At 46.4% G+C, this 14944-nt stretch overlaps 1 protein-coding gene across 1 annotated transcript; it reads left to right on the forward strand.

The window, feature by feature from the left end:
* The first annotated feature begins 7429 nt into the window (after positions 1-7429).
* LOC143267285 (disks large homolog 5-like) lies at positions 7430-13741 on the forward strand. Its single transcript, XM_076544586.1, has 5 exons — positions 7430-7545; positions 8862-8993; positions 11203-11386; positions 12380-12495; positions 13635-13741. The coding sequence occupies exons 2-4, from the start codon at positions 8890-8892 to the stop codon at positions 12407-12409; spliced, it is 318 nt and encodes a 105-aa protein (XP_076400701.1). The 5' UTR covers positions 7430-7545; positions 8862-8889; the 3' UTR covers positions 12410-12495; positions 13635-13741.
* The last annotated feature ends 1203 nt before the right edge of the window (positions 13742-14944 follow it).

Here is a 14944-nt window from a genome sequence, read left to right on the forward strand (position 1 = left end):
ATAGACAAGCACTTAAAGAAATGAAGAGCTTCTGTGATGTTACGACCAAAGACGTGTTCTAGAGCCAAACCCCTGGCAGGGCACACAAACAGCCAACCCTGAGGGCTTCGCTCACCTTTGGAGCCACACAGGGCCATGGTGGGGGCGCTGTTGCTCTGGTCCAGCTCTGAGAGACAGGCAGGGAGGTTCTGCATCACTGACTGCCAGGGAGGTTCTGCATCACTGACTGCTCCTTTAGGATCATGGCCTGGGGGAGGGACAGAGGAGGGGAGAACATGTAGTCCTTGAGGAACCAGGCTCTGGCTCTGCAGATCACAATCCTTCAATCCCACATTTATAGAAAATTCGAGAACATTTCATCAGGATGTCAGATTTCCAATCAATGAAGTTTCCTGAGCTAAGACAATCAAAAAGCCCAAGCTGCACAAAGGCCTTTCTTCTCTTATCCTTAGTTCTGAGACTGCAACTCTATCCATTAGTCTCTTTTCTGCTCTCTCTTCAAGCTGACTTTGGGTTGGGGCACAGTCCTCTGAACCACCTTTCCCCTAACGCAAGCAGTACCTAGGCACCCCTGGAGTACACACACAGCTGGTGATAAATGGGCTGAGAATGGCATGAACTAGGTTACCAGCCCAGTCTTCGGCCCTGTTTCTGAGGCTCTCAGTAGGGACCTAGGGGTTGCAGCATCTTAAGCATTCTGTGTTGAATGTAGGTGGTGGCACAAGGCACCCTGGGGGTGTCCAGAGCTGTCATCCATATTGATGAGCAGAGCAGGAAGAGAAGTTCAAGCTTCTGGTAGAAGGTGACAACCTTTGTGCAGTCATGGCCACCAATAGTGTGAAAGGCACTCAGATGACTTCCAATAACACCTATGAGGTACCATTACATCTGGACCATCAGCCAGCAGTTTCCTGACCCCGGGATTTGCTTCACAAACAATTACACAGCAATCTACTTTGATAATAGAGCAGTGTTTGCTTTGTGCTTGTCAAAAGGGAAGAAGTAGGAGTAAGGTAGCTCCCAGAAGGGACTGCCTCCACTCACTCCTAGCTCTCCCTAGGTGGAGAAAACTCTGGGCATTGAGGCTGCCCGGACAACCATCATCAACAAGATCCAGTACACAATGGTCAACCATGGCATGAGCATCGACAGGAGGCACGTGATGCTGCTCTCCGACCTGATGACCTACAATGTGTGAGAGAAGGGAGGCTCCGGGTTGTCAGGGGTCGTGAAATCCTCTGTCTGGCAAACAGCTAGAGAGTGTAAACAGCATAGAAAATACACTTCTGTGAGGACTGACCTGGACAGGAAGTAGGTGTCACCAACAAAGGCCCATGTGTGCTGATGGGATCAGGTGTTTTGTTAAATTCTCAGTGTGAGAATTTCAACACAACCAGTTATTGGAGGAGAAAAGCTTGAAAACAACTTCCGTCCATGTCCTGAGTCTTATTCTACAGCAAATCTGGCCATTACCAACACTAGGATGCCCAAGTGACTTGGTGTGAATGTTCCCTAACCCCTTCCTAGTGCTGTGTCTGTAAACATTTCTAGAGAGTAGGGCTCAGTGACAGAGTGCTTGCCTACCATGCATGGGCCCTGTGTTTGATCTCCAGCATTCACACACACACACACACACACACACACACACAGAGAGAGAGAGAGAGAGAGAGAGAGAGAGAGTAAATTACCTTGCTCTCAGGTGAGAGTGTAGGGGGAAGCTGTTATGGGTGTTTGCTTCCTTCCCATACATAAGTGTATTGTGTTTACATGAGCCCTTCCTGATAAGCCTGTCCTGCAGTAGAGGACATTATGGAACCAGAGATGTAGCTCAGATATAGAACAAGGTCAGGGTAAATATTCCTAATTCCCAGGCTCATCTCCAGGACCAAAAATAAACTACTCCATGTGGGGCCATGGCAGCCCTGAAAGAGACAGAGTCTGCAAGTCTTCTTCTGCTTTAATTTTTTTAAAGGTTATGGTATCTCAATGGATCTGCAAATACAGATTGATATCTATTTGTTGTATATACATGTGGGTGCATAATCATGTGGGTGCCCCTCCGTTTATGTGGAGGCCAGAGGTTAACCGTTTTTACTCTTCCTCATGACCCATTGACTTTGTTTCCTCAAATGCATTTATTAGCATATATTAATTGTGCATAACATGGATTTCATAATGAACTTTTTCTGTATGTATATCCTGACATTCTTTGGTCATATTCACTTCCTGTTTCCCTCTCTCGTGCACTTCCCATGCCTCCTTGTCTCCTTTCTCTTCCTAACAAGTCCTTCTATTTTCCTCCTTTCTCTTCCTAACGAGTCCTTCTATTTTCCTGCCTTTTTTTTTTTCAAGACAGGGTTTCTCTGTGTAGCTTTGCTCCTTTTCCTGGAACTCACTCTGTAGCCCAGGCTGGCCTTGAACTCATAGAGATCCACCTGCCTCTGCATTCGGAGTGCTGGGATTAAAATGTGTGCCACCATCACCTGGTACATGCCTTTTTTAAAATGACACAATGAATTTCATTAGGGCTGCTTACAAAGGCAGGGTTGAGGGACAGGTTGTTTACTGGACCATGGGCACCTCACCAGTGTTTACACCATTAGAGAATATGTCTGTCTCCACCGCAAAAAACAAAAACAAAACAAAAAACAAAAAGCACTATCTGGCTATCAATCCTCAGGGGAGGCTTCATGAAGCACTCCCTCACATGACAAGATGTTGACAATAGCAGTCCTGTGTGGATCTGTTGTATGTTTGGCTCATTTCCTTGACTGGAATTAACTAAATTGTTTCTAGTATTAGCTTAATGATCATAAGAAAGGAGAAGCAACCCCCTTTTTAAAACTCAGATTCCTAATTCTGTGTGGCACAGCATCTGTGTACAATTGACAAGAGACAAGCTCCTTGGGATTATCAAGTCCCAATGGCTATAATGCTGCACTAAAAACCATCTGCTTTTAGTAGTGCCACGAACAGCTGCTTGGCTGTTTCTATTGGTTCCAGCATTGGGATAATGTCTTCTGCTTTGGTTCTGAACTTCCTGGAATGGCTTGAGACTCTTATGACCATCTTTCATTGCACAGGGTGAAGACCAGTTTACTACCAGGTTTGGCCTGGCCAAGATGAAGGAGAGTGGGATGATGCTGGCCTCCTTTGAGAAGACAACTGACCATATCTTTGATGCTGCTTAATTTTGGCAGGAAAGACCCAGTATGTAGTAGGTTTGCAGTGTAGATGGCCTATGGATTTCAGAATGAACAGATTGTTTGTCTCCAGGCCCAACTAAGGCACCCTGCCCCCTCTCCCCATTCTGTGAGCTCCTTTCAGTGCAGACAGTTCTTCAGTTCCAAAAAGAAAATATGGACCCTGAGCCAGTGGGGACCTTTCAGTCCTTGAAGCTGTACTTGGCCACATTGACTAACAGCCTACATGTTGTCCAGGATTGACAGGAGGTAGACAGTGGAAGAGCCTCCAGGTGTAGCAGTAGGGTAGCCTGTGGTCCTGCCTCCTAGTGAGACACTGAACATCATTTTAATAGCCAAGTAGCACAGCAAATGGAGAGACACAGGTTATATGCATATATATATATATATATATATATATATATATATATATATATATATGAGAGAGAGAGAAGGTTATGTGAAATCCAGGCCTTGTGATGGATGCCTTTTATCCCAGGACTCAGGAGGCAGAGGCATGCAGATTTCTGTAAGCTGGAGGCCAGCTTCTTCTACATAGCAAGTTCCAGGTCAGACAAGTCTACAATGAGACCCTTTCTTCAAATAAACATCAAAGTGAAGAGAAAGAAAAGTGAGGAGGGTTAGAATGGAGAAGCCCATGCACAAGCCAGAGTGCAGCTGTCAGACACCAGGACTGAAACCCAGCACCCACCACTGACACCTTTGCAGCCTGGGTCCAGCCTCTGTCCACCACCCTACCTGGAAATGTCTCCTGTCTCCATGTGTGGAGCACTCTAGCCCAGTGGTAGCTCTCACTGTGTGTTGGGGTTAGTTTGGCACTTTGCCTCTCTGTTCTGGAGTTGTCTTTGTCATCAAACTAGAATGCATCTACCTCCTGCTTCCTTTCTGTCGAATCAGAGTCCTAGCATAGAGCCCTAGACTCTTGAACTACCTGGGTGGTGGCTGCCCACACTTTTAACCCCAGAACACTGGAGGCATAGGTGGACATATCTCTGAGTTCCAAAGCAAGTCTGGAAAGAAAGAAAGAAAGGAAAGGAAAGAAAAGAAAGAAAGAAAGAAAGAAAGAAAGAAAGGAAGGAAGGAAGGAAGGAAGGAAGGAAGGAAGAAAAGAAAAAAAGAAATAAAAGAAAGGAAAAGAAAGAAAGAGAGAAAGAAAGAAAAAAGAAAGAAAGGAGGAAGGACGAAAGAAGGGAGGAAGGAAGGAAGGAAGGAAGGAAGGAAGGAAGGAAGGAAGGACGGAAGGAAGGAAAAAAAATGACAGACAGTCTTGAAGTGGAGCTAGGAGAAGAGGAAATCCTTACCCTTCTGGAAGTCAGTGGCAGCCTGCCTTCCCGTGTCTGATAAGGACCATGCTGCCCCTGGCCCTGTACTTCCAGCCCCATTGGTATCTTTTCTTCTGGGCACTAAGCTAAGGAGGCAGGTGGCAAAGTCACCATCTCCTGATCATGTGCAAGGATCCTGCTGCCTAAGCATCCTCTCAAAGGCTGTCTATCTCCTGATCTTTACTCCCGTTGCAGAGAACTGGCTTGAGCTGAATTGACTTCTGATGACCTGCTGGTCTGAGGCAGGCACAGTCATTCCAGAGACAGTGCTCCTTGGCCATTCCCCTAGGGTATATACATGGGAAGGAAAATGATGATCCAAGTTCAGCCAGGTGGTACGTGGTGGAGCTGGACCTCAGATCCCAACTCTGCAAACCTAATTCAGTAATGTTCCCTCCACTCTGTGAATCCAGCTCTCTGACCTCAGTTCAGGTTGGTTCCAGGCTTGCCAAAGAGCATCATCATGGAAAACCCAATGAATATAGGAACTGGGCTCATAAAGCTGTTGCACAAGGCTAACATAGACCCCAAACCATGCAGGAGGCCATTGATTTTTCACACAGATGAATTCTGCATAATTTTTGTCATATAGTTTATGGCAGGAGGTCACCATTCCTGACCTTGGCTCCTTGTCCTGTCAGCTGCTGAATGGAAGAATTTTGTATCCCTTGGACAGATGCCTGCATGACCTTAAATGGTGCAGAGGGTCAGACAAAGACCATGGCCTCAGCAGGAGCTCCTTGGAAGGTTGACTGGGAATCTGCTTGTAACCTAACCTGCAGGGTCTCAGGAAGGTTGTTCAGCCTGTGTGTCCATTCCACCTCACTCTGTCTCTGCAGAGGATGCTAACATGCGCCCAATCCTCCCTCTGTCTAGGACCACAGAGGTCAGGACACAGTCCTGGTTTCCCACTCATCAGGCTTGATTTGCCACTCATGTGGTCCTATAAATACATTCCTGTTATTTATTTATTCTCTGTGAAAGATATACAGTGCTTGTTGTTATTTTACTTTGAAACCAGAAGCTATAGAACCAAGAAAACCAGCTTTAATGAATTCCTGGAAAAGCACCTAGGATGTGAGGTCCAGGATGACATGGCAGGTCTCTGGCTAAGCACTGTCTATCTCAATTTAACTGCCTTAAACAAAAAGAAAATAGAAACTTGTAGTTTCCTAGTAATGTGAGTCACTTTTGAAGGGCTCTGTAGCCTGTGGCTCAAGTGAAGGCTGTACTCTATCTCTAGCAGTCTTGAAAAAGAGAGGGGTTGGTTCCTCTAAAGTCTCTTATGGTCAGAGGTCCTGGGCAGGACCTCTTACTGACAGCAACACGTTGCTTTTCTATACCCAGCCCTAGAACAAAACTGGGTGTTCGATAGTATATCATGGTACTCATCAGGAATGTAAGTGTCTGAACTGCATCCTAGTTTGTATTCTAAATGAAAGGAGTTGGGGTATCATCTGTGGTGTAATAGTATTTAATTGCTCATATTGATGAACAGAGGGATATTTAAAAGAATGAGATATTCCTGGGCAGTGTTTGGATAGAATAGCTAAGTTCCCAACATGGGATGTACTATGTATGGGGCTTCCAATTAAGCTAAGAGAACTCTGGCATTGGAAGGAGGAGGTGCTGAATAGCTTCCTCTATGTTCCAAGAGAGGCTCCTAGAAAGTGAATCTGGGCTTATGGTCAGTTAAGGTGGAACCAATTTGTAGGGTGGCAAAGGCTGTTCCCCATGACATCAGCAGTCCCTTCTCTGGACATTCTATTGTATCCTGGAGAGCTCATGGCATCCCGTGATGTCACCAGTGTTGTAGCAACATCAAATGCCCTCAGGGCATCCTTCAGTGCCTAGAGGGTAGAGCATAGACATGCTGCTGGCAAGACTGAGGGGTCTCCTTGGAAGAGAGAATGGAGAACATCCGGAGAACAGAGAGAGACTGAAGGAGGCTGGCCTTGAGTCTCAGAGGAAAACAACCCAAAAGTGTTTCTGGGGAAGGCACAGTGAGTGCTGGGCAGGAGATGGGGGCTTCCTGGAGGAGGTGGGCTAGATCTGGGCCCTCAAGTAAAGTGGCAGAGGAGCTGGAGCAGAGGGACTAATGTGTCCCCAGCTGAGGCCAGGCATCACTGTACTTCAGCTTCGGGAGTTTCCTTTAGGTGCAGTGGCTGTGGACACTAGTCACATGGAGAAACAAGTGCTTCCGGACAAGACATCATGTCGTCAGGCTGTCGAGCAGACTCCTTTGAACACCTCTTCTTGACAGTGGTCCCTTTGGGTCCTGAATCAGCAGTTGAGAAGGGCAGGTAGATCTCTAGTGTAGTCAAATAGCTGTAGAGATGTGGAACCAGGGCAGAGATTGGCTCCTTTGTACAAGCTCTGCAGGTCCTGAGCTGGCAGTTGGATGACTTGGTGAGTTTGTTAACTATGCTGTGTCTCAGTATGACATTTCAATACCAGCCATGGGCCTGGAGTGACCAGGCAGGAGATCGGGACTGTCCACAACACCTGAGTGCTTGTGCACTGTGTTATTTTTCTCCTGGCTTCTGAAAGCACAGGCAGACTTCAGGGCTCTGGGTTCATGCATGTTGCATCCTGTGCTGCTATGAATTTGCCCGAAGAAGCCATCTCTGTGTTCCCTGAAGCATGTGTAGGGAGGCAGAGGAAACCCCTGACTGATTACATAGCCACATCTCTACAGAATGATGGGAAAGCTGAGATCCACAAAGGGTACATCTTCACCTGGCCTCAAATATTTGGGTTGTCACTGGGTTGCAGACGTGATCTTTCTGTTTACGCTTCAGAGTGGTCTGCCCATCCTCTATGCCTTGTCACTATGCAAGTTCACTTGTGTTCATCTACCACAGAGGCTGCTATGGAGACCTCATCCCACCCAACCCTCCTCACCAAGAAAGGGGTGAGGAAGGAGATGCAGAGGCTGAACATGGAGCTGCCGCTGGTGACAAGGGAGAGAAATGAGCTGCGAGATCAACTATTCTTCATAAGGAATGGACCCGTGGACAGTAGGTATCTCTTGTTTCAAACTTCCTGGTATCAATTTTGCATCTGCAAAGTCACCTTCATCTTCATTTTAATGTCTTGGATTCTAGGAGCTTGACCCCTCAGGGTTTATCTGTGCCCTACTTCATGTCCCTAAATGCCTCTCAATGAAGAGGCAGAACTTGAAACCTGGGCAGGAGGGAGATGGGGATTCTAACCATTCTGCTTCCTTCAATAAAAACCCAAGCCTGGAGTCTGAGTCACACAACTCAGGGACTGATGTAGTATTGTTTGAGTTCCCAGCATGCACTTGAAAAGACCATGACATGGCTTGTGTGAGATACTAGCTGCTGTGAGTTTGTGTGAGGCTTTGAACTTGCCTGGTAGGTAATTATGTGCTGGAAGAACCTGGTAGCAGCTTGTCAGACATGATCTGACTTGATTTATTTCAATGAGTGACTGAAAGTCCTGGAGCTCATCACTGTTTTTCTATTTCTCGTGAGTTACACTCTTGGACAATATTGCTCCACAAATTTCGTCAGTATCCCATGTGTGCTCTCCTCTCCTTCACTCTTTCTTGCACTCTCTGCCTTTCTCTCTCTCTCTCTCTCTCTCTCTCTCTCTCTCTCTCTCTCTCTCTTTTCCTATATGCATGGAGCATGCCTGCTGGCATGTGTGTGTGTGTGTGTGTGTGTCTGTCTGTCTGTCTGTCTGTGTCTGTGTCTATATGTTTATGAGCATTTCTATGTTTGTGTGTCCCTACAGACTCTGGGAGCAGGGCATCTATGGTGGGCCTGATGATTTGCCTGTGTCACATTTCCAGGTGATTCCAGTGCTGATATGAGATCTGTGATCCTCACTTTAAGCAGCTCTGCTCTTGTCCTATGTGTTCACCTTGATGCCAAATAGGAATCCCTTGGGGAGATTTTATAGCTGTCCTGATGTTGGATCTCATCTCCAGAATTATGTGCTCTGTCTATCCGTGCGGTAGTAATGACCCAGGCTCAAGAATCCTTTTCCTGAAACAAAAGAAACATCATTGCATGTTTCTTGTGGGACAAAACCTTTAGCATAGACTCCTAGGAACAGAGAGCTAGACTGCCTCTCCAGGCTTGCTGAGTGGACACATGCATCAAGGACACCCTCCATCTGAACACTCAGTCTCTGTTGGCCTGGGCTAGGATTACAAGTTAATTAAGCACCAGGAAGTTTCAGTACATAGTAGCCAACTGAGACCTCCACTGTGTTGCAGTAGATCAGGACAACAGCTTGTGTTCACATGATCCTTGAGGCCTATATTCATAAAGATCTTTGTTCCTGGTGCCATTCCCTCCCACAGGCCAAACACTTGGTATGAAGATCTGAAGATGGAGCAGGAGGAGGTCATGACTGACCTACAGAGATTGCAGAATGAGAACACCGAGACTTCAGAGAAGGTGGATGAGCTTGCCAACCGGACAGTCTTCTATCGGTAAGTGCCTGTTGGCATGGACCCCAATAGTTGTTGAGTGGCCATCTCTGCCTTTCTTTTATTATTATTTTTTAATTTTATAATTTAATTTAATTTTACATATCTGCCACAGATTCCCATGTCCTCCCTCCTCCCACCCTGCCTTTTCTCCCCTGTCCCCCAATACACCCCCCATTCCCATCTTTCCAGGGCAAGGATTCCCCTGGAGATTCACCTCAGTCTGGTAGATTCAGTCTAGGCAGGACCAGTACCCTACTCCCTTCACCCAGGGTGAGCAAAGTGTCCCTGTATAGGCCCCAGGCTCCAAAAAGCCAGCTCATGCATAAAGGACAGGTCCAGGTCCCACTGCCTGGGGGGGTCTCTGAAACAGTTTAACTAATCAACTGTCTCACATATCCAGAGGGCATGATCCAGTTGGGGGCTCCTCAGCTATTGGATCATAGTTCATGTGTTTCCAGTAGTTTGGCTATATGTCCCTGTGCTTTTTCCAATCATGGTCTCAACATCTCTTGCTCATACAATCCCTCCTCTTTCTCGCTGATTGGACTCTCAAAGCACCACCTGGGGCCTAGCCATGGATCTCTGCATCTGCTACCAACAGTCATTGGATGAGAGTTCTACCATGACAGTTAGGGTTGTTTGGCCAACCGAACACCAGAGTAGGTCAGTTCAGGCTTTCTCTCATCATTGCCAGTAGTCTATTGTGGAGGTATCTTTGTGGATTTCTGGGGACCTCTCTAGAACTTTGATTCTTCCTAGTCCCATGGGGTCTTCATTTATCATGGTCTCTCTTTCCTTGTTCTCCCTTTTTGTTCCTGATCCAGCTGTAATCTCCCACTCCCCTAAGCTCTGTTTCCCCCAACCCTTGTCCTTCATTACCTACCCCTCACGTAGGATGAGTTTGCTCATGTAGATCTCATCCATTTCTCTGCCTTTGGGTGATCCCTGTGTCTTTCTTAGGGTCCTCTTTGCTAGGTAGCCTCCCTGGAGTTGTGAGTAGCAGTCTAGTCATCCTTTGTTTTACATCCAGTATCCACCTATGAGTGAGTACATACCATGTTTGTCTTTCTGAGTCTGGGTTATCTCACTCAGGATGATTTTTTCTAGATCCATCCATTTGCCTGCAAACCTCCTGATATCATTGTTTTTCTCTGCTGAGTAGTACTCCATTGTATATATGTACCACATTTTATTTATCCATTCTGCAGTTGAAGGGTATCTAGGTTGTTTCCAGGTTCTGGCTATTACAAACCATGCTGCTATAAACATAGCTGAGCATGTGTCCTTGTGATATGATTGGGCATTCCTTGGGAATATGCCCAAGAGTGGTATAGCTAGGTCTTGAGTGAGATTGATTCTCAAATTACAGGAAAGCACCCTATTGATTTCCCAAGTGGCTCATCTCTGCCTTCCTTTGTCTGTAGACTGGAGAGTCCACAGCTCTGGTTCTGTCCTTTTTGCACCTTAGCAAGCATCTCTTTGACTTGTGTCTCTTGCAATTAGTTTTGCTAAGTATGAAAGAGACTATCCACTCCTCCCACCATTGTCTTGGAGCCTCAGGAGCCTCTAGGTAGAAGAGCAAACTGAGCTGTGGTGGTGCCATTCCAGTACTCTGGAGGCAGAGTAGGCAGATCTCTGTGATCTCAAGGCCAGTCTGGTCTACAGAGAGTTCCAGGACAGATAGGACTGTTAAGCATAGAAACCCTGTTTCAAAAACCAAAGAAACAAAAAGAAAGAAAGAGAGGAAGGAAGAAAGAAGAAAGGAAAAGGAAAGTAAAAAGAAAGAAAAGAAAAGGAATTTGCACTATGAGGGGAATGTCAGGCAGCCCTGGGCATCTGGGAGCCCAGGCCTAGGCTTTACAGATCTGGTTTCTGTGAAAACAGTAGACAGAATAAACTTCCCTTGGGTCTTCTTTCCTCTCTCAGAGGGTATTTGTCCACTATTGCTGAAGTTCAGGACAGTTGAGGGACTCCTCTTTCCTTTGAAAGGACATAGATGCCTATTGGTGTTGGGGTTTTCTGAAATATTTCGATTTTTTTTTAATTAGCTACTTTCTTATTTGGTCTTTTGAGTGTAGCTGTCATGGCTATTTTGTGCTCTTGGCTACGTCTTCCTGAGAACCTGGGGCTATTTGTCGTGAAGGTTCCTGGAGGCAGGGGTGGCAGAAGGAGACTGGCAGGGCCTTACAATACAGAGGGTCTTTTCCAGTGGTCTGCACAGCCAGGTCCTAATGGAACATACTCAGCTTAAGGAGCAATTAGCCATGCTGAGGCAGGAGAAGAAGAATCGGATAGATGATTGGGTCCTGCTGAAGCACCACTTGGAGGCATTGAAATTAATCTGTGAGGACCAAGAAGAAGAGACCAGTGACCCCCAAACACAGCAACAACAGGTAGGGGCAGGTAGGTGGGTCAGGCTAAGGTCTGGCACTATTTGCTCATTGGATTCTCTGTCTGCCCATCCAACCACCTGTGCTTTCACCCATCACCTTTCTCATCCATTCAGCCACCCACCTCATGCCATCTGAGGGATTCACTTCAGTGTCTATGCACAAGTACTTCTGGGAAGTTAGCCTCTTCTGAGAAACTAAATTATTAGCAAACTATGCCTCCTGCTCTGCTTGAAACTGCGGTCCAATGAGGGAAATGAGTCAATGACATATCAAACCTACATGACGTTATGATAGGTAGGATACTATGCACAGAGCTTTGAATGAGTGAATTGTGGGTCCTGAGGCTCATGTGATTGGGAGGGTTCATGTGAGATCACAGAGGGGAAGCAGCTTACAAGGAGGAGTATCCCATGTAAATGCCAAACGAGTCCTACTCATAGTCATAGATTTGGGTGGCATGTGGCCTTCTCCTTTCTTGATAAATCGCAGTGTGTTCTCTTCCCTTTGACCGACTTTTGGTTCACACTGACATAAGCCTGAATAGCAGCTCATGAGCCCTGTTTTCTGTGAGTGCTCCTTGAGAGTCTACCATTGTGGAGAATACAATCTGGATGTGATTGGCTGAACAGATGGGGCTTTTGAGAAGCTTAGTGCCAGGGTGGACGCTTTGCTGCTTCTGAAGTAAATTCTCTAGCCATCTCAACAGAGTCTGGCCAAACAGAGCTCACTCCCCACAGCAGTATTAATCCTAAGGGAATGATGGCAGAGTTGTGAGACTCTTCAATGTGCTGGTGTGCTTCGCCTACTCATCTGTTCATTTGCATGATGTTGTATTCTGCTCACTTCTTTTTGTATGAGTGAGGTATAAGCTCTTTTGGCTTGCCTCACCTATCAGTCAGCTATTTTGATCCTTTGTATGGGCTTCATGTGTATTAGACTGTGTCCATGCCTGTATACAGCTCTCTACTAAGAACACAATGTTCTAATGAACAGGAATTTGAAAGATTGGAGGGACGCCTGTAGGTCCTGTGGAAGCAGAAGGAGATGATCACCCAGGAAAAGGACTTGGCAGAAAAGCTGCAGCATCACTTTGAGGTCTAACAAATGAGGTAGGAACCGAGGCTGGGGGGAGCAGGTGGAGCCATGGGGGTACGTTGTTTTTGGGATCACTATCATTTATGGGCTCCTGCTCAAATGCATGGCTTCCAGCTACAAGAAGGGCAAGAACACTTCAGAGTATTATTCAGGTTGAGTGTACAAACAATTCTGTCCAGGAATCAATATGTTTAATACTCAGTGTGTCTGAGCAATGGTGTCCTTTCTCCCTTCTGAGTGCTCTGGTATGGCCTGAGCAGGCTTTCATTATACTCACAGAGATCTGACTGCTTCTCTGTCCCCATGATGGAATTCAAAGTTATGCATCACCATGCCTTCCTGAAATTACATTTTGACTTAGGAACATCCCTTGTCGAAAAGAGATTCCTACCTTTGAATACTGTGCTGTGCATCATTTTCCCATTACCTGGGACACGTGTTCCCTGGATTGAATAGGTTAAGGACTTTCCAGAATGAACCCAGGCAGACGCCTCAGCTTCAGGGAAGATCAGAACCTTTTCAGGAGTGTTCTGTAACAGACTGTCAAAGAGTCAGGATGCAGATTCCTAGCTCTGGTTAAGGAAATCACAAGTTTCTGTTTGATCCCAGAGTCCATCAGGGCCAGTGTTCTCAGGCACACATCTCAGGAAATGCTGCTCTAGGATTACTGACTGATTCTGTCTTGCATGTTTGTCATATTCAAGGTGCGTCCTGGGCATGAGTCCTCAGCTATCTTCATGACCTTGTTTGGGTGTCCAGAATGCAAGGATGCAATATGGCTATCAATAAAATAGAGTGATTGGTCTGTAATTCATCATGAATAATGAGTATCACCGTTGTGCTGATGACTATGTTATCAATATGTTGTTGCTCTTACAAAATGATGTCCCCAGACTGTAAGAGAAAGATCCTTTCTTTCTAATAGAACAGAAAAAAACATTACTTAGCCAAATTCTGACAGGTGTTTAGGGCTGAGGAAAGTTCTAGGCCCAGCTACTCTGTGACTCTTATTCCTTGGGGGTACAAACAATGACTTAAGTCAAAGATCCATGTTGAGCATCCAGCACAGTTGAGGTGGTGGGAGGCAGCAGTTTAACAGCTGACAATGTCAGGTCCCCAGCAGGACTGTGTCCTAACTGCCTTTCCCTCCTAGGTCAGAGAACCTGACACATGAGCTGGAACAGGCCACAGCCCAGGATGAGAGCCTGCTTCAGAAGGAGCTGTTAAACCAGGAGCCACCTGCTGAGCCCAATCTCCGGGAAATTCTGGATTACGATGCACTTTCTCACTATTATTTTATTTCCTGTGTGTGAATAGGCCTTGGTTGTGCCTAGCCATTTACCCTGGATGGCTGCTTCTGGGCCTTGACTCCCTTTCCTTATTGACAATACTGTTTGAGAAACTGAGGAGGCCAAAGGAAGGCAGACACCTTGAAACATGGCATCATTCACCCTAGGATCAAGGCCTCCTCAGAAATAGAACCCCATCATAGCTCTGAACTTACCATGAAGCAACAACCACCTGACCTCCAGGTCATCCAGACCCAATCTGATCCTTGTGTCTGTTGGCTCAGTACTCCTGTAGAAAAGAAAGCATCAAAATAAGACTGAGATACAGAAAACCTGACAAGATAATTACTCATGACCCTGACATCCATCAGCAAATAGCCCCAAGGTGGAATACAACAATACCATGGATGGAGGAGATGTTGAAATACAAAACTTACTATGTCAGTTTATGGTCAAGGACTTGCACAAGCTGACTGAGTCCTCAGCCCTCCATTTGTGGCAGGAAATCAACTTGGAAGACTTTTTTGATGTCATGCTGTTATCCACAGACCAGGTTGGACTCGAACTCACAGAGATCCGCCTGCCTCTGCCTCCCGAGTGCTGGGATTAAAGGGGTGCGCCACTACCTCTGCCAGTTTTCTATCCATCCGTCCTCCATTTATCAATCCCATCTATCCATCATTCATTCATCAATCCATTCATCCATTTTCTATCCATCTTCTGTCAGTCTGTCCAGGGTAGACCCTCACCACTCTGAGGATGGAAAGGTTGAGGGCTCTGTGTAGAGGAACACAGCAATCAGAAGAAAGCAGAGCTAGGCTCCGGAGCTTGTAGGCCGTGGTGGCTGCCTGTCCCTAAGCAGCTGCTCTCATGGTGGCAGTGGCCTCTCCCTTCCTGTCCATGGGAAGGAGTAGGCTCTCGGCCCCAGAGATGCCAAAGTGCCAACCCCATCCGCTACAGCACAGGCAAGGACAACGGGACCAAAAGCGAACCCTGTCCAGCCCTGGCATCATCATCAGCCCTGACCCTACTCTCTGCTGGGATAGGATTCTCTCTCCAGTGCAGTGCTGAATCAGACCAACTCCATGACATGCAGAAGCACTGCTGAAGACAGTCCTCACAGATGTGACAACAGTCCCTCTTTCCATGTAGGAGTTATTTGATCTTCCATTAG

Source organism: Peromyscus maniculatus, chromosome 9 (assembly GCF_049852395.1).
Source record: "Peromyscus maniculatus bairdii isolate BWxNUB_F1_BW_parent chromosome 9, HU_Pman_BW_mat_3.1, whole genome shotgun sequence".
Taxonomy (NCBI): Eukaryota; Metazoa; Chordata; class Mammalia; order Rodentia; family Cricetidae; genus Peromyscus; species Peromyscus maniculatus.

Bases quoted from the DNA above. Each gene is read 5' to 3' on its own strand.
- LOC143267285 (XM_076544586.1), top strand. From the start codon at position 8,890: ATGGAGCAGGAGGAGGTCATGACTGACCTACAGAGATTGCAGAATGAG. The intron at 8,994-11,202 runs GTAAGTGCCTGT...GGTCTTTTCCAG, and splicing joins AACCGGACAGTCTTCTATCG to TGGTCTGCACAGCCAGGTCC. The intron at 11,387-12,379 runs GTAGGGGCAGGT...TCTAATGAACAG, and splicing joins CCCAAACACAGCAACAACAG to GAATTTGAAAGATTGGAGGG.